The sequence below is a fragment of the Gobio gobio genome (genome assembly GCF_949357685.1).
Source record: "Gobio gobio genome assembly, chromosome: 13".
Classification (NCBI taxonomy): domain Eukaryota; kingdom Metazoa; phylum Chordata; class Actinopteri; order Cypriniformes; family Gobionidae; genus Gobio; species Gobio gobio.
The window spans coordinates 33,378,060-33,398,227 of record NC_137106.1 but is presented as its reverse complement, the minus strand read 5'-3'; the positions used below and the strand labels follow the sequence as shown (position 1 = coordinate 33,398,227).

At 37.2% G+C, this 20,168-nt stretch overlaps 1 protein-coding gene across 4 annotated transcripts in view; it reads right to left on the bottom strand.

The window, feature by feature from the left end:
• daam1a (dishevelled associated activator of morphogenesis 1a) overlaps positions 1 to 20,168 on the bottom strand; it is a 76,867-nt gene that overhangs the window by 12,264 nt on the left and 44,435 nt on the right. For all 4 annotated transcript variants that reach the window (XM_079833296.1, XM_079833297.1, XM_079833295.1 and 1 more), the window contains 18 exons: positions 19,953 to 20,024; positions 19,545 to 19,639; positions 15,657 to 15,990; positions 15,303 to 15,413; positions 15,113 to 15,216; positions 14,956 to 15,022; positions 14,754 to 14,871; positions 13,743 to 13,881; positions 12,772 to 12,830; positions 12,391 to 12,578; positions 10,295 to 10,573; positions 10,068 to 10,175; positions 8,277 to 8,374; positions 7,340 to 7,424; positions 5,628 to 5,734; positions 3,790 to 3,878; positions 3,515 to 3,683; positions 3,319 to 3,426 (listed from right to left, as the gene is read on the bottom strand). In XM_079833296.1, the coding sequence (XP_079689422.1) occupies positions 3,319 to 3,426; positions 3,515 to 3,683; positions 3,790 to 3,878; positions 5,628 to 5,734; positions 7,340 to 7,424; positions 8,277 to 8,374; positions 10,068 to 10,175; positions 10,295 to 10,573; positions 12,391 to 12,578; positions 12,772 to 12,830; positions 13,743 to 13,881; positions 14,754 to 14,871; positions 14,956 to 15,022; positions 15,113 to 15,216; positions 15,303 to 15,413; positions 15,657 to 15,990; positions 19,545 to 19,639; positions 19,953 to 20,024 (2,330 nt within the window). The remainder of the gene's footprint in view (positions 1 to 3,318; positions 3,427 to 3,514; positions 3,684 to 3,789; positions 3,879 to 5,627; positions 5,735 to 7,339; positions 7,425 to 8,276; positions 8,375 to 10,067; positions 10,176 to 10,294; positions 10,574 to 12,390; positions 12,579 to 12,771; positions 12,831 to 13,742; positions 13,882 to 14,753; positions 14,872 to 14,955; positions 15,023 to 15,112; positions 15,217 to 15,302; positions 15,414 to 15,656; positions 15,991 to 19,544; positions 19,640 to 19,952; positions 20,025 to 20,168) is intronic.

The window sequence follows — 20,168 nt, the reverse complement described above, 5'->3', positions numbered from 1 at the left end:
CCATTAAATTATGGATATTGATTATGACATTACCATTGAGGCATCGAGTATTTTAACATTTACAGATTGGACTCCATTCACTTCCATTTTAAGTGTCTCACTGAAAGCAAGAATTTTGCTTTGTTTAATAAAAAATTAAGAAAATCATTATGCCACAAATTGCTGTCGATTAAGCTTAACCCCTATGAGTCTGAGCTGTTTTGGGGCCCTTTAGAAGTTTTGACATGCCCTGACATTTGTGCATTTTTCAGTTGCTTATAAACATATTAATGGCAAAAGTGTAATTACACTGTATTCAGCACAAACTGGGCTACCATAATATGTGAGCAACATGTATGTACATGTTTTTATTTTTGAGAGAATAATGTTTATGCATAATTTTTGAAAAAAAATTAAAAATAAATAATTAAGGCTTCAAAACACACAATAGATATGTGTTCACAAGCCCTTTGATTATTGGGTGTTTTTGTTTAGAGTTTTTGCTTTACACTGATGTGAGAATTATTGAGCCTACTCATTCACATAAAACAATTTACATTTTGTAAAACACTTTTTCTTTACTCAGGCCTTATGTGAGTAGGTGTGAACGTGCCATGAATAATAAATAATAATGTGATCACTTCTGAGAAACAAAGACCTGCATTATAATGAGCTGCATAATGAATGAGCTTTAGGTAGGCCTACTAGATTTTAGGTTTACTAGAATTATCTGCCAAAAAAGAAACAATATTTCAATCAGAAATATTTTTGAAAGAAGAGCTAAAAAAACAGTAGTATTGTGACAATTGCTAATGATGAATGTTATAAGTAAAATATTTGGGATTATGCAATGCAATTATGATTTCAAATAGTATCTGGTGACTTTAGGTTGATTGGGACACTTTTTCCCAGTCATTTCAATAACAAATACTTTCTGAATCATTTGTAAACGATCAAATACACAAAATAGTCAAATACCCTTTCGAGCTTCAGTCAGAAACACGTGAAATGCATGAGCCAGCGCTAAGGCTATTGTCTGCTAGATTGGTATCAAATATACTAATAAATGTATTATACCAGTCTGTTATATTATATCAAATATATTAAAAACATTGATTAAAATTAAGATACAATTTATACAAAACGAAATTCAGTTTAAAGAAAGCAATTAACTTTTTAAAAAACAAACAAAAAAACAACAACATAGGGTATAATATTTAAACATCAATATGAAGCAAAATTTGTTTTAAAAACATTGATTAAAATTAAGATACAATTTATACAAAATGAAATTCACTGTAAAAAAGGCAATTAATACTCAAATATCATTTCCATTTTAAGGTCATTTATGAGACGCGTGCAATGCCACGCTAAGGCTATTGTCTGTTATATTGACTTCTTATAAAATAAGAAGCAACTTTATTAAAAACATTGATTAATATTAAGAGACAATTTATACAAAACGATAACAGGCCATATAAATCTTGTCTAAAACATCTTGCGTCATGTTGCATCAGGATTTATATTTAAACAGTCGTTTTACGTTTAATATTCACAGATGCTAACGGAGCCTTTTAGCCTACCTTACAATGAACTCAATCAGCTTTCCATGAGGAGAATTATTCCAGGATTATTACTCAAAGCGATGTATCTGACCCATAGCTTCACTAGTATTTTGCACGAGTTGAGGTGTGTGTGGGCGTCGTCTAGTCTTAGACCAATATATTGGCCGGCCGATATATCGGGCCGATATTTGCGATTTTTACGTGTATCAGCATCGGCCGATACAAGGCTGCTGCGTTCGCCGATATTTTTTTCCCCTGCATTATTTACAGACAGGCGTCCACAGGGCAGCTCTCACCGTCTTCAAACTGTCTTGCTCTCCCTCCCTCGCGCATATTAATCAAAATCAATTGAGAATTGACACGATGGTAAAAGGTCGAAAGACTGAAGTTTCACGTGGAGCATTGGGAGATTTTTTCCTGAATCACCGCTGGTGTTGCTCTACAAGAGATTAAGTTAAGTGCACCTACACTCTAAAAAATGCTGTGTTAAAAATAACCCAAGTTGGGTTGAAAATGGACTAACCCATCAATTGGGTTGTTTTAACCCAGCAATTGGGTTGTTTTAAGCAAACATTTAACCCAACCGCTGGTTCAAAACAACCCAATTGCTGGGTTAGTCCATATTCATATACATTTAGAGTGTAACCATTAAATGACTAGGTTGTAAATAGTTTTAAAATTAAGTACAGTACAGTCAGCGTACACTTTATTATGCTGCTTGCTTGTTGATACTGTGTGCAATAGTGTAATTATTTTATTTATGCTTAAATATTTATTTTCAGAATTTATTTTCACCACTGAACTCTTTTTTTTCCTTGTTCTACCTCACCTGTTTTTACTATTTGTTAAATATTGTTGTTTTTTTTGTTCAATAAATGTTCCTTTTTTAAATTGTAAATTTTAAATTGTTATCATCATGATCATTGTGTCATTTTTATGATGTAAATTGAGGGAGCAAAAGCAGTATCGGCTCCAAATATCGGCTCAAGAAAATCGGCAGCCCGTATCGGTCATCGGCTAAGGCTGATGAAAAAAAAATCGGTATCGGCACTAAAAAAATCCATATTGGTCGATCCCTAGCGTCGACGCATGGATTGCCTGTATTTGAATCTGAAAGAGCGCGCGTTCGGTGGGCGTGGCCGCATTAGCGGGTAATGAGGCAGTAATGAGTTGACTGATATCTCCCACTTTTCACACAGATTACATGAACACAGAATATTTGTTTTCGTTTTGATTTACATGATTTAAAACCTGACATTTACACGTTTCTTTAGACATTTGTCTCATGTTTGTGTGTCAAGTTCTCACTAAGTTAGTGGTCATTTTCTGAAGAGAATCAGATTAGACATCATTGAGAGAGAGGCTGAAGATCGCGAATCATGTTTGTTTCCCTTATTTTGCAAAAAGCACAACTATTTGTTTTTATTGTGACTGTACACAAAAAAATAGAAACTTAACAGATTATAATGATGTATAACACTTGCCTGAATGATAAAAAACGAAAAGTTATTTGAGTCTCTTTGGCACTGATAAGAAAAAAAGCAAGCCAATCACGCCGGCGCAACGGCCGACTCGAGAGGGTTAACTTGTAATAAACCCAGAATACTCCTTTTAAAATGTTGTTCCTGGACCAACAATGACATTGATCCAACTTAGCCAAATCCTAAGCATCTTCCTACATTCCCACTTCATAACATACACTCCTTTAAGGACAGAAACTCTTTCAAAGACTTAAGTGGGTGCAATAGTGAGGCTTGATAGTTTTAGTGCTTACTGGACTTTGGCAGCTTCTGTAACGGCGTGCAGATCCTCATGAATCAGGCTGACTTTAGGGTACTTCTGCTCAAGAATGGTAATCAGGTAGTGCAGAAGAGTGACGTTCCTATTAAGAAACACACACAGCTTGTGTAACTGCATGGCTGGTTGGAGTTTAATATACAGTACTTGCACAAACCGAAGCCCTGTCTTACTTGTCGATGCTGGACTTGGTGTCAGCGATCTTGTTGAGAGAGGACACTTTGAAGCCATAGGCATTGCCCCTCTGGCCTTTGTTCATGTAGTTCCCGAAGGCCAACACCACCTCCAGAAGCTGTTTAAGATTCCTGCTCTGAAGAACCTCCTTAGATGCTTTATTGAGAGCTGTGGGAGGAAAAATAGCATTTTTAATATTACACCTTACATAACCTACAAGGTGTCTAGTAGAGAACATAACTGTAGATCACACAAGATTTATAGAGGGATTTACCTTCCACTTTCGGCTTAATTTCTGCTATTCTTTCTGCAAACTTCTTTTTGAAGTAAAGCGACTGAATTCTTTGCTGGTAGTGGTTGATTCTGTGGTTTAAAAGGAGAATTGAAATGAAACACCATATATATTTGACAGCATCTCATTTACACTACCAGTTTTTTATGTTAGGCTTAAGTTTCAGGCTTAAAGGCACAATATGTAATTTTCTCCGCTACAGGCTGCTTATTCATAACAAAGGCATAGCTTGATGACAACGTGAATGAGCATGGAATCATGGGAGTTGTCGTCTTCACCTCCGCTGATGTAAAGGAATCTGACAGACTCGGGCAGAAATCTTGTTCAAGGATGAGCTAATGATCGGAAACTGCAGAGCTTTTAATATGCCGCTTATTATGGCCGCTTTCACTCCTTTTGTTGCGTACGTGGGTTATGCACACGTGCAAATGTATTACATGATTAAAAAACAATCATTTTAATACATTTGAGTGTGTTGAAAGTTATGTTATAACGTTACTCTGTGTGTTCGCTCTGTGGCTGGTACGATACACTTGTTGCACTTTGCAGTAATCTAGATCGATATTAGAACATCATATTAATAAAAACTGGGTGACGCAGTTAGTTTTAATTCAAAAATAAATTGTAAAGTATCCAAACAGTTACTCACCTGTGAAATAAAACACATAATACTGTATATTAAAGTGTCTTTGGTGATGCCATGGTTTCTACGAAGTCGAGGGTAGCGCGGATATGACGTCATTGACAGGCGATGCAATGACATGGTCCGTGACCTGTTTTAAATAGCTGATTTCTCTGGATTTAAACATAGTTGGAAGCATTTGGGATAATGTAAGTGCAAAAGGCAACTGTTCTAATGGTTTTTGGATATTTTAATCTAAAAATCTTACATTTTGAGCCTTTAAATGCTTGAAATTAATTTTGGTGACAATTATAAGTTGTGTCTACTTAAGTTGTGTCTTGTGTCGAAATTAGTCTTGAATAAGTTTTGATTTTTTAACATTTGTGTGTAGCATTTGTTTAAACGTTTTGATGACTTTTAATCTAAATGTGGAAAATAGTCAAAATAAAGAATAAATGTGTTCAAACTTTTGACTGATAATGTACAGCTCTGGAAAAAACATTGATTTCTCAATGTTAAGTGGTCTCAATTTTTTCCAGAGCTGTATATGGAAAATTATACAAATTTATGCATACTAGAATAGAATAATAGATCCTAAAAAAACGACTGTAAAAAAACATTTATTTACAAGGGGTGTACCCATAAGGCATTGCTACAAAACGTCTGTAACATTAAAAGCCAAATATTCTTCTGTGGTTTTTCATTGTTCTGTCGAAGCATGCATGTTCATGAGACCCTGTTTCCCATATTAAAATAATAATAAAAAAATAGTCCAATAACACCTGCAACTTGTTTATTTTTTCTTAATTGATGGAGCCGCCCATTCGTCATAGCTTTTATATTTATGTCTTTGTTGGCTGACAATGCACAGAGATTAATGACATTAAGAGCCGAACAAAGAAGAGGTCAGAAAAAATGACGACATTTCCAGGCATGTTTCAGACCATTTCAGGCTGCCAAAGTGAGGGAAACTGCATTTGGTAACTAAAGTCAAAGATTATTATAGCAAGAGACTAGACAGACCAAGATAAGAACGTCATCCAGTAAAAGAGTTTATTTTCCACATACTGACCTCCACATCACCTGTAACTGTTGTGCGGCAGCACCATTTAGGAGATATTGTGTTTTGACAGCTCTGTCCAGTCTGATGAACATTATTTATTATATCCCAAACTAAGTGACCTAAATTGACCGTTACCTGCTCATCTCATAGAGGAAGCGGTCTGCCTTCGCCATCCGCTCCAACTCATGTTTGTGTTCCTCCAGAAGGTCCACGTCACTTTTTTCTGGCACAAACTTCAACAGCTGCAGGGAAGGAGAGAAAGCATTATAATGACTAAATTGGGCCAACCAATCAGAGTTCGTTTTGAAAGGAAGTCTTAAAGGGATAGTTCACCCAAAAATGAAACACTCACCCTCAAGCCATCCTAGGTGTATATGACTTTCTTCTTTCAGACGAATGTAATCTGAGATAGATAGATATAGATAATGTCCTGGCTCTTCCAAAGCTTCATAATGGCAGTGAATAGAGGATTAGATCTTGAAGCCCAAAAAAGTGCATCCATCCATCATAAAAGAGATCCACATGGGGGTTAATAAAGGCCTTCTTAAGTGCATCGATGGGTTTGCGATGTAGTAGTAGTAGGTAAGTTTTGACACCTCTCGCTGTTCAAACAAAAAGGGCTGGGCAACAAACTCAAGGTCCTCTTCTCTTATATAGAAAATCGCCGACATTTCTCTTTAAAAATTCTCATTTCAGACTTCTAATTCGTGACCACTGTTTTGTTTTGCTCTACCCTCTGCGCTTCCGCATTCATCAATATGTCATGCGTCAGATCAAGATTACTCTTTTGCTGTAGAAAGATGCACACGGCCATCTGTTGGAAGCTAGTTATTTTAGTTTATAAAGTTTTAAATATGGATATTTTTCTCACACAAACGCATTGGATAACTTTTATGATGGATGGATGCACTTTTTTGGGCTTCAAAATGAAATCCTCTATTCACTGCCATTATAAAGCTTGGAAGCGCCAGGACATTATTTAATATATCTCTGATTGTGTTCGTCTGAAAGAAGAAAGTCATATACACCTAGGATGACTTGAGGGTGAGTAAATCATGGGCTAATTTTCATTTTTGGGCGAGCTAACCCTTTAAAGATACGGTAGCAAAAAAGCCTGTTTATTCACTAAATAAAATGAAAAGATAAAGCATTAAAAAGTTACACTTTAGTATATTATAGCCCTTTTAAGTGAATTAATGCAATGTGGTGCAATCAAACACATATCCATTAAGTGAACATGCATTCCCGTCACACTACAATAACTGTTTGATTACTGTTCAGATTAAAACAACAGCAATCAGAGGACTTCTAAAACCTGATTGTCTGAAGTCCATTTGGAAAATGTTACAACCATTTACTTGCTGCTCTTATTTGGTGATTTGCTTTAAAGGTTAAACAGGGTGAGGTACACAAAGCTGCATTTTATTACCAAAATGACTACATGGCTTGAACAGGTTTTAATTAAACTATAAATGCGTTTGATTTCAGTCTCCCCTAGCAGGATATACACAACAGATTTAATTCAGGCATGTGGAAAGGCTTCAGTATGGTTTATATTTTCAACAACTACAACAAATTTCACCATCATTCAGAATGACAAAAATGCAAGGCCGATGTGGTATCTCGCCAAAAAAGTTTCTGCAAAACAATAATTACATGCTGGCTTGGACTGCCGGGCTTATGTAATTAAACTCGCCGCCCGTGCAGATGCTGTATCTGCTAATCACAGTTCTGACAGTTTGACGTCAATCCATTGCAGTAAAACAGGTTTGTTTTGGACATGAGCCATCTGGATTTATGTGTTCAAGTGTGAGCTAATTGATGGACTATGTGGTGATGCATCTCACCTGCTCCAACATATCCTTAGGTAGGTCTTCCTGCTCATCCATGGTCAGTATGGCTCTCTTGATCTCCTCGTTGGAGAGTTTTAACCTGCAAGGAAATGATTTAAGTGAATTTTGCAACACTAAATACAGGTGTAAAAGGGTTCTTGAACGTTTTGCGCTTGTCCACTTTCGACCACTTCCAGAGGTATTCGAAAACAGATTCGACCGGATTGCTTTTGTAATGTAAACGCTTGTGGTCGAATGTGTCCACAAAAGACCGCCTACTGACCTAATGCTTAAACATGGGAAGTGCACTAGCCAGACAGGATTTAAACTTTGTCGGCTGAAGACCCAAGTTTGGTTTGAAGACGAAAAACGTACCAAGCACAATGTTCTCTCACCATTCCTGATATCTAACACACACTTAGATCAAGAGCTACAAGAGCTGCTGCTCTTTCTATGTTTTTCTCTGAGCGCATTATCGAAATATCGGATTTTTAAAACAAAACATACATTTACCTGCCCATAGACCATCTCCTCGAAGAAATCAGGACAGAAGTGGTTAAAAGTGGACAAAAGAGACGTATTAAAACACCAGGTGTAAACGGGAATGTGTCTCCCTCGTCTACTGGTGATCCGATCGACCAAAGCGTATCTTAATACCAGGTGTAAACAAAGACTCAATGAATGTTTCTTGATACAGTAAATGTTTAAAATAGCTGAGTCCCAGGTTTCGTTCACAGCTGACGCATGAAGTGAGCTTATGAGAGATATGTTTATCACCACTGCTATGGCAACTTGTGATGCAACAGAAAAAGAATCCTGGCTAGGATCATCCAAAATGGCTTGAGTAAACAAAGAATTGTTCTATAGTGAGTCATGCAGGAATGTTTATTACTGTGAACGAATCTTAAATGGTCAAAGATGGTGTCAATGGGTTCCTAAGCTACGGACTCACTTGGAGAGAAGGATGTTGCAGTTTTGCGCACGCCGGCCATCGATGACAGACAATTCTCTGACCTTTTTAGAAGTGACCGGGTCATCCTCTGACTCTTTCTGCAGAAAGACAAATGGAGTTAAGGTCAGCATCAATATCACATTGAAATGAAGAGCAAAAGACTATGAGAGAGCAGGCTAGAGATTTTGGTGCAAATCAGCAATTCATCCTCTAAGTTGGTGTACCCGTCATGTATGGGATGATATTTAGCAGATCAAATGCAGGTTTGGACACCGAATGTGAAACCCAGAAGACACCTGCTGTCTTAAATTGTCTCTAAAGTAAAATCCAAACAAAACCATTTTTCAAACACAGGACAACATGCTCATGACACATCCATGACAGAACACACCAGACATCCGAAACAACAGAGGCTGAAAACAGTCATCTCCGCCTCTTTAATGCCAGCTGGGGAGCAGACAGCAAGAAATTGCGTGTTTAGACGATAGCACGGCGGGTTTTATTTGGAGGAGGGAGAGAGTGAAAGGGAATCGGTCCAAGAACAGGGGGGATATTTGTTTTTTAGTTGGTCTCCTTCATTGTTGCATAAACTCCAGATGCATGCAAAACCAACTGCATGCCTCATAAGCAACTTGGTTAATTACGAACAGAGACATCTTGAAATGCTCGCTAATAAACTGAAATTTGGTCCATTGCGTTTTTAAGCTGTTCTACAAAAGTCAATTTGGTGATTATCTGCATAAAGAATGCTGATAAAATTGCACAAGTACTACAGTGGTACCATGGTACTGTGATAGTATCAGATGGAACTTTGATATACACCAATGCATTTATTGATTACTATATTTATATATGGTATTTGGGTGAATCTCATGAAAAACTTTTAAGAAACATTTTAGAAGAGAACATGAAATCTATTTTAGGACAATATGTTTTGACAAAATATTTACATTTTACAAAGAGCATTATTTTAATGACAGTTAAGCACTGGCAAAAACCCTCTAATTTTCTCATATTCTCATTATTTAATATATTATTTTAATTTTAAGGTATAGACCTCAGTCAGGGTGACCATATTTAATTTTTGACAGGAATGAAAACGATGCTTTGAGGGTTTTTAAATTGTGTTTAATGGACTGTACTGTTGTTTAACATGTTCAGCTGTAGACAAATACTCCATTAAACAGTTTTGAAAGTTGTGAGTTGTGAAAATTACTTGATCTAGAACTTTGCAATTACTGAAAACCTGACTAAGATCTATTTATACATCACTGTATTATTTGTTATACTGTTTTATACTCATTTTAATTGAAAATGTGCTTAATTACTCTGAAAATAATGTCACAATGCAACAAAACACTCTCTTTATGCCAAATATAATTACTTTTTGTTGTATTTTGGGGGTGAAATCTAACATTTATTTGTAAGATTCAACCATTCATATGGTACTCCAAAGTACTTTAGAGAGTACTATCTAACTATAACACCAAACTAAACAGTCAGGACCAGAGACCACTTACCTGTCTAAAGTTATTGAACAGAACGTCCTTTATGGCAAGCAGGGAGCAGGAAAGTGTTAGTTAGATCAGGAAATATATTAAAGTAAAGGTGTAAACAACAGGCAGAAAAATATAGAATACAGAGGGAGGGACAGAAATTCAAGGAGTGGAGTTTTAGTCATTTTAGTTTGAGACTGCAGTATTATTCATAAAATGCATTTGGAACAATCTGCACGATATTTACAATACAGGAGCAGACAGGTAATAATTCTTATAAAATAAAATCTTATACCTGCTGTCTTTGGTAAGCTGAGAATGTTTTTTCAATATCCTCCAAGTCCAATTGTTTGAAAACTCTGATTTCATCCAGTTCCAGCCACAACGTCCCTTCCAGTTTATTCTGTGAGAGAGACAAGTAATATATAAACTACGAATACACCTTAAAAGACATATAAAAAATGTAAAAAGAGGAATATTTATAAAAACTAACAGTTATATAATTTACGCTTATTAACTCACTTCATGGAGTTTGGTCCAGTTGAAAGACTTAAGCGGGTTGGACGGCTGAGGGATGTTCTTTTTTATCAGCGTAGAGCCCAGAAGACCTCCAAGTGGAGGAGGAGCACCAAAGCCAGGCAGGCCTGGTGGAGGTGGTGGTGCACCAGGAAGAGGGGGAGGGGGTGGTGGTGCTCCACCTGGAGGTGGTGGAGGAGGAATGCTAGCTGGACCTGGTGGTGGAGGTGGGATGCTACCAGGGGCCAATGGGACGAGAGGGGGGCCACCTGGGATATTTGTCCTCTAAAAAACAAGACACAGTAGGAGCATGAAGCAGAAATGTTGTGAGGCTTCGGGTCTATTATGATTATGAGTCAAAACAATGTGGTCTGTTCTAAACCCCAGTGAGCTGTTGACGCTGCATTTTTAGGCAAAGAAAGCTCCAGGCTGTTTCAGTTATGCTGGCTTATGCACAAACAAACAAGTACCACTGGACCTACCATGATTATTTTGGACAGGACATTAGTTCTATCATAACAACTCTCTCTTGATGACAATGTTGATATATTTGGTCTTGGTGGAATAGATCTGCTACACTACTACTGCTGAATTGCTGCTACTGTTGATTATTGCTGTTGTTGTAGATTATTGCTGCTGAAGAGCAAGTACAGGAACTTGTTACTGCCAATACTCTGCTGTGAGTATGCAAGACATGCTGCTGCTGCAAAAATAGCATGAATCAATTACCCATAGCAGATCTATACAGGTGGAGCTGGGGAAGGTTGAGGGTTTTAGACAAACTCTGAAAGCACGCTGCAAACTGCTATAGTGAATGGTAGCCAGCCATTTAAATGTTGAGCAGCAAGCTCATTGGCTGCAGATGCGACATGAACTGCCAAGCAGTTAACGCTGTAAATTTCAACCTGCGACATCTAGAGTTTCATGACAGAACGTTATTCTCTGAAGTACCTTAGTGTATTCTAGAAATACCATAGTACATGTATATGGTTATCATTCAATACCATTCTACAACTACAGTACTTTTTGCAAGGGGAACACCATTCTGGGCAAACTCAGTGAATCCAAGGAAAATGTATATACACTGCATGCAGAATTATTAGGCATGTTGATTTTCTGATCATATTTTTTTCAAGGCGCATTTTACCAATTCCAAACCACATTAATCTTAATAACTACTATTCATTTTTATTTAATAATTTATAAGTGATATATAATTGTTCATGAAGGCTGGAAATGAAAAACACCTTATATTCAGGTGTGCAGAATTATTAGGCACATTTTCTTTTACAGATAAAATGAGCCAAAAAATAGATTTAACTCAGACTGAAAAGTAAAAAATTATTAAATGCCCATGAGAAGGATACAATACTAATGCAATACTAGAAATTGCAGTTAAGGCATGACCATTGGTCAGGAAAATGCTCATTGGGTCAGCAGGGTCAGACAAAAACAGGTGGCGAAGAAAAGACGCATGTTAACTGCAAAATAATTTATAATTAAGGTGCAGAATTAAGTGTGAAACTATCAGGAACCCTTTAGTCTCCAGCGCCACCATTTTCCAAAACAGCAACCTACCTGGAGTCTCTAGAATTATATTTGATTTAATTGACAATATGAAAATAAAATAAAATACAAATAATTAATTTCATTTAAATGTTTCAATGTATGCATACATATATATTATAAAATATAACTTTATATTTTATTCAGAAAAGGAATGTATAGAATCAAAGCGTTAAATCTAAGTAAAAAATCATATAATTTTTTTTTTTAATTTACATTTTTTTTTTTTTTTTATGTGTCCAATGTTATTTTTTTACTTAAACCATCCTACGGTGGTTTGCTGCTCTTAAGTTTTGTTAAAGATGGTCTAGCTGGATTATCTGATCTCCTTTGACACCAGATCAGTCAAAATTGCAGTCTCACTAGCAGCCAAGGAACTAAAAGGAACTTTTTGACAAGGAACTAAAAGCTTGCTCCAATTCAGGTTACATATGAGGTTTCGTTTCAGTTAGGTTGTTGCCTTAAAATGTTGCTGCCAACAGAGAGAACACTAGGTTTTGGAAGAGGTACTTTGTGCTTGTGCGTATGTAACATACATTACTCATCTCATGTAGCCGGGCAGAAAGGTCAGCCACTTGCTGCTTAACAAGCTTATGTTCACTGCTTTCCTTCTCCAGCTTTTCTTTCATCTTATTGAGCGTTTGCATCATTTCTTCCTTCTCTTGGGCTTTTGCATCACACTCTCTTTCTTTCTTTTCCAGCTTCTGCTGAAGTTCATTATGCTCTACGATTCAAGCCAGAGAAAACATTTAAAAAAAAGTTTGAAATCAAAAAGCACAGACACTTCAGTATTTGACAACATCAGCAATGTCATCGCTGATTCCCATGCTGACGAAGGTACATGTAAACACATTCAAGGCCTCCTGAGGGTAAACACTCACTTAGATCAATATTCGCCTCATAGAGAGGTCATGTACCTTTTCTCATTTTTTCTGCTTGTTCTTTCCATTGTTTCACCTCGTTCTCGTTGACCAACCTGTAAAATTGAACAAGAGAACAGTGTTGGGTACTTGTGAATGGATAAAGGGATAGTTCACACAAAATCCTCTCATTATTTACTCGCCTTCAATCATTATAAACCTGTATAATTTTGTTTCTACTGCCGAACATAAAAGCAATTGAGAATGTTGTGTTCCACACAAGAAAGAAAGTCATAGAGTTTGGAACGACATGAGGGAGAGTAAACGATCACAATTTTCATTTTTGGGTGAACTATCATTTTAAATATCACCATGTGACCCTAAACCACAAAACTTGGCATTCATAATTCTTAAAAAAGCACAAAGATGGCTTCTTATTAGTCGGGTAGGACCAGCAGGAAACCAAGGAACCTCTGTGCGAAACGTTAAGCAGTCAGAGATGCTCCTGTCAAACTTCAGCTCTGTAACATTTGATCAAACCACCAAATGTTTTCCATATGAATTCTGCATATTTGTTTTTATTTGACTGAAACTATCCCAGACCGTCTCTCAGCCTTCGACTTGTTTGAACTAGAGTGAATTTGTGTCTCACTTCTAATTAATCCCATGCAGAAAGATGACACAAAGAAGTGTTTATTTTAACTTTTGTACCACCAAAAGGAAGTCATTTTTCAGTCTGTACACATAGTTAAGATTGTCATGTTCAGTCATATCATGGAAATCTATGGCCTGGCACTTACCTAAAATGTGATGAGATACAGGTGGATGGGTGGCTTTCTCCAAATTGACTTTGAGACAGGATTATGTATTTGGGATTATTATATTCAGAGCTAAATAATTGAAATGTAAAAATGTCCCAAATGGCAGGCAGTTTTGGAGGGTATTAAAAGCTCAGGATATTAATAAATGAGAGGAGATGAGGACAACAGGGTACACTACTCTTTGGGTACACAAATTCTTGGACTTACATTCGCACCACGTTCTTCACGTCAAAGTTCTCAAGGGGAGCCACATCGGGGTCATGACCCTTGTCGTTCTGTAGGACAATCTGCTGGACAATTCGATCGAGAAGGAGCCAGTACTGCACAGTGTTCCCAGTTCTTTTGTCTGTGAGCAAAAAGATGATGTCAACACTTCCAAGCAAACTACACAACGTTTACTATAGTGTTCACTATAATGCAGAAAGCAAAGTGGTCAGTCAATACAATGCAAATATATACACTACTGTTCAAAAGTTTGAGGTCTGTAAGACTTTTTAAGGTTTTGAAAGTCCCTCATGCTCACCAAGGCTGCATTTTTTTGATCAAAAATACAGTGAAAACAGCAATATTGTGAAATATTATTACAATATAAAACAACTGTTTTCTATTTTAAAATATCTCAAAATGTAATTTATTCCTGTGATAGCAAGGCTGGATTTTTTAGCATCATTACTCCAGCCTTCAGTGCCATGAAATCATTCTAATATGCTGATTTGCTGGTCAAGAAAAAATGTCTTATTATTATCAATGTTGAAAACAGTTTTTTGTGGAAACTGTGGTACATTACTGATGTGTTCAAAGAGTTCAAAAGAACAGCATTTATTTGAAATATACATCTTTTGCATACATTTTTTTACTGTCACTTATGATCAATTTGATGCATCCTGGCTGAATTTATTAACTAATTTCTTTAAAAAAAAATTATAATAATATTACTGACCCCAAACTTTTTTCATCATGTACATGATGAAATCTAATGCTGACTAAAATTCACAAAAAACTACCTTTTTCACTAAAACGTATTAACTACATTATTACAATGGTGCATGAGCAAAATATTGTTCATGTCCATAAAACATTGTATTACCGTAGTGGCATTTCCAAAACTATATACCATGGTATTCTTCTGTCAGTGGCACTGTTTATGATGAGGTAATATTATGATGTTTATTTGTTCATACTGTTATGGAGGTGGTCATGGGAAGTGACATCACTCACAAGGCATATGAAGACAGTGCTGCAAGACAGACATAAAGTGCGGGAAGGCGTCCGTGTGGTTTATCCTCTTCCGAATGAGATCAAACACCTGAGTGGCACTTTTCGTGTCTATATGAACCTGAAACGAACAAAGAGACAATCTCGAAATTACTACTGAAACAAAGTGTTTATATTCAGAGACAAATTAAGACAGCAAGCGTACATTTTCAAACCGCTTAGCGAGGGCTAATTCATCTTCATTCCGTAGCATCTCAAAGAACTCCAAATGCCTGAAGAGTAATAAAAGACGACTGCATGTTAACTTCAACAGAACGCGGCCAAGTACTTGAGGACAGCACTTCTCAAAATACAGCACTTACCGATCTAACGTGGAGTTTTCATGGGACCGTAATTTATCAATCACTGGTTGGATGCCCAGCATTAGAAATTCATACCGCAAATGAATTCTGAATTCCAAACTGGTCTGTAAATGAAACGTTGGAAGTCAGGGAGAAACTCTTGGATGATTTGAATCTAATGAGATGCAGATGTGGAGAAAGTAGCGCTTACCTCCCCTGCTCCTTGACTGAGGACCGCGTTGATGAAGGACATGATTGCCGTCTTGAGGCTCACCTCATCTCTGTAGCGGCCCGTACTCTTGTCCAAGTCATTTAGAAGGGTCTGTGTGTAAACCGAGAAGATTGGGAGAAAGAATGAGAACAACAAAGGAGAAAGACCTCTTAATATTTAATTCATAAGTCTCGACGGCCTTATTCATGAAACACAAGCAGAACGAATTTCTCTCTGTAAATTGTTGCAGTCGATTCAAAAGGGACAATTTATGTATGTTTTATGAATGATTTGTGTTTGAATAATGAGGCCCAATGTGGCTATAAGAGAAAAGTCTTGAATTTTCCTGCCCACCTGAAATCGCGTCCGTTCACAGGCGAACTTCTGATAGTGCAACATGGCTTCCAGGATTTTCTTGTGTCCTCCGGGCACCAAGCAAACAGCACCCATGATCTCCAGAACGGCCACTTTGGTCTTAATGTTCTCTGTGGCCAAGCTCTGAGCGATGATGTTGATGCTTTCTGAATGTGCGAGCACATGGGCACGTCCCTGAGAGTTGTTCATCAGGGCTTTAATGCAGCCAATCAGTGAGGTGTGGATCTGAGACTCGGTGGTCTCGTAGTCCATCGTTTTCAGGAAGTTCAAGATGCACGTCAGTCCATCGAGGTCTATGAAGCGCGTCACAAACCTTGAGGAGCATGACAGAGGTCAGGCCAAGCACATGAAAAGACATTTCAACTCATAGGTAGTCGAACGCATGGAAAATTAAAAAACTTAATGTCCTGAATTTTAAGTGCATTTTCTGTTGTAGCTTAGAGACTGTTTCTGGCCCTGTAAACGGTTTCTGGGGGACAGCAATACAAATTCCTAATCATTTTTGCAGCTGTCTAAATGCCATTAAATGCACGTGTTGTTTTATAAAACTGGGAATTAACAAAAAATAATACAATTAAATATGCGTCAAACCAGGCCAAAATTAACCTCTTTTGTACAAATTTAAATTTTCAATTTTAGTGTGCATATATTGGGATAACAAATATGGCACCTCTGTTTTTTTAAGCATTTTCATATAAACATGCAAATCAAAAGAGTACATGAAAATAGTTTACATAAAATACTATAAAAATCTATAGCCTAAATAAAAAAAACAGCCGAAGATCAGGGATGATTATGTCCTGAGGATCAAACGGGGGCGGAAAATCATGTCAGACTGCAACTTAAACTGTGTGAAGAAAATCTCTCTTGTTGAATTTAGGGCAAGTTAACACAACAACACATAAACGGTTAAAAAAAGCTATGTTAAAGCATATTTGACCCTATAAATCATCCATAGTTTTAACCTAGGGTGCCCTGGTCTGCGGTTTTGCCCCTACACCAAACATTATTTGTAGCACCTCCTATCCAATAATCGAAAAGAGCTTTGTGTTTTGTTACGAGTGAAGCATAAATATTTTCTTCCACTTGAATACAAGTTATAGCACAAAAAACATGCATGAACATCAAAATGTATGTTCAAAGATACTGTGCAACTTACCAAAACAAATCATGTCTTATACAGTCGCTCAATGTTTCAACCATAGAGACAGAGCGTATTTAGGCCACGCCCACAACTGGGGGGGGGGGCAATCCAACGCTCCCCATTGACTTTGCATTGCGTGAGGCTGCCTCCTTGTCATTTCTGTCTTATAACAAAAATAGAGCAATGTCTAAAAGCTGCTATGTGACAGGGTGTACAGCAAACAAGCTAATAAAAATAGAACTATGTTTTTTATAAGCTGTCGACCCAAAAAAACGAGCGTTTCAGGAGACAAAAGTGGATACAGGCACTAAGACGTGAAGGATCAGCAGGAAGAATGGGTACATTTTGGGATCCTGACACTTATTATGCCTACGTGTGCAGTAAACTTTTAGTCACTGTTAAAGGTGGGGGTAAGTGTTATTTCAAAACTGCTTTACAAAACGGACTCGGGCCGAGTACATAAACAAACTTGTAGCCAATCAGCAGTAAGGGGCGTGTCTACTAATGACGGGGAGAAGAGAGCGCTCAGTGCACGTCATTATTCAAAAGGCACGACACAGGACGGACATTAGCCGAGCGACGACAGAAAGAGAGAGATGGCAGATAAAAGAAAAAAGGGGAAAAAGTCTGTGGAACAAAAGAAGGCTTACGATCAGGCAAGAAGTATCAGCTTTGGAGAGAACTCAAGGAGCAAAGGCCTGCAATCGGACGCCGAGGGTGTTTTATGTCTTCTCGATAGGCGAGTAACATTGGTTTTGTTTTGTTTCACAGAACTAATACATGCTGGCTTTTGCTTGAATATGCTTGTGTGTCATGTTCACTTGATTGTCCATTTGCGATCGTATTGTCGTTCATTTCAGCGACGATAAAGACCCATTCATTTCCACACTGTATAAGCCTGGAGCGTCTAAACATCCTCCATCGTTTCAAGCGTCAGCTCACAAAGTGTGTCCGACAAGATACTATACTCCTAATATATGTGTGGTTCCTCTTTTCGTGATCGATATAACACTCTAATCTTGTCATAATTGTAATATGTTCGTTAGTTGGACTGTCGTGCTCATGCTATCGGGTTGTTCATGACAACTGTTTGTGTTTTTGTGATCTCTATAACCCTCTAATCTTGTCATAATTGTAATATGTTCGTTAGTTGGACTGTCGCGCTCATGCTATCAGGTTGTTCATGAGAACTGTTTGTGTTTTTGTGATGGAAGGGATGACTTTTTCATTGAACATTCGACCTGAAAAAACAGCAAATAACAAATAAAATTAGCATCAATATGTACTTTTTGTTTACATAAACATTAAAATAATAACATTAAAAATGATGGCCAGATTTTAAAGGAGTGTCTTGCAACATGTTATCTACAATGCACAAGTTCAAATAGAGTTTTGACAAAAAAGGTTTTATAAAAAGATAAAACTCACATATTTCAGCCTCTAAATCATTTTTAGTCAAAAAAGATAAATTACTGACATTTACAATGCACATTATCCTTTATTATTAATAGTATGCGGTCCGATTGCAACCATGCAGCTTTACAGGGGGTATGGCTTATCTAAATGAGATGTAAATGAGCCCTATTGTCACTCCCAGCAGGTGAGAACAGGTGAGAACTTCACAATCTTGAGTCTTAAGAATCTTAAGAGGCACATTTCTCCCTATTAAGCTTTTTTGAGTGCCTACTTTCAAATGGCCACAACTTCTCCAAATATTATCAGATTTTCATGTGTTTCACATCGCTGGAAAGCTTGGAGACTACACTTTCAGAATCTGTAAATAACTCAAAATGCCCCAGAACCGACTTGTGTCCCTACTTTCCGTGATTGGTCACATATTATATTTCCTATCGCTGATTACGTTCTCCTCTAGTGGGTGTAGTTCTCAGTGTAATGTCACGTGTCGCGCTGTGTCTCAATTGTCTGTATCCACTTTTGTGTCCTTAAACGCTAATTTTTTGGGTCAACAGCTAATAAAAATTTCTGGGTTTTTGGTTCAGTTTTTTTTTAGCTTGTTTGCTGTACACCCTGTCACACATCAGCTTTTAGACATTGTTCTGTTTTTGTTATAAGCCATAAATGACAAGGAGGCTGCTTCACGCAATACAAAGTCAATGGAAACGGTTTGATTGTTTTCCCCCCGGTGGGCGTGGTCTTCAGATTATGACGCATGTCACTCTGTCTCTATGGAAAGAAAAAAACACTAGAGAGGAGCTTATTAACTGTTAATTATACATGTTTGGGAAAAAAAATCATGAAGACCAGTTTATGATAACTACCTTATGTGCAATTGAGTTGTATACAAACACTTCATTGTAATTATTATATCTGAAAATAAATGGCATTTGAATATAATAGTTTGTTCTCTGTTGTTAATTTTAACCTCTAATATTATAACAATGTACCAAATGACAGGGTTCCCTGGGAGATATTTCTTTCCCTTAGAAAATCAAACTATTGGTATCGGCAGATATTATTCAGAATAATCGGTAGAGAAATGTTGTATGCATCGGTGCATCTCTCTCTCTCTCTCTATATATATATATATATATATATATATAAAAAATACTCTGCACAGACAAATCACTGTATGCACTTACAAGGAGAGAGACTCAATTTGCACAGTGCCATGTGTAAGGTAATGTGCTTAATCAGAGTAATTAAAAATAATTATACGGTCATAAAATGACCCACAGTGAGTGTGTGTGTGCTAAAGGCAGTACCTCATGGGCTGTGTGCGGAGAGCTGTTTTCAAGCTCTCTATAGTCTTATTCCTCTCCTCCTCATCCTCTTTCTCCAGGGCCAGCAGGGACTTCCTCTGGTGGTGAAATTTAACGTAAAGGCAAATAATTAACGGACTGACCAAAGTTTGCCAGGTCAGAGTTTTAATTTAAAAAAATGTGTGAAGGAATTTATAGCTTCACTAATTATGATGATTTTGACAAGCATCAGCGCTCTTTGCCCAATGAAATATTTACAGTTGTTTACCACTCTTACATCCCCAACAACTACCTCAAGGGCAGCATATGTGAGTTTAATGACTCCCTCTTTGACTAAGACTTTTATGTCCTCGGGGAAAACACGGAAATTAGCATGGTCAAGGAAATGTGTAGCTTGCAAGTCATACTCACTGCAGCCATAGAATTGATCTGATCGATGTAGAATTCAGGCCAACTGGTCGCCCCCTTATTCTCTTCCGTTTCCTATGGAAAAACTTAAGATTAGCCTGCATACTGAAATAAACACACATTTGACCAGACAGACAGACAGACAGACAAAGTAAATAGGGTGAATTTTTTAAACTGCAAACATCTGACACAAAAACGTCAACATACTGTCCTCCACAC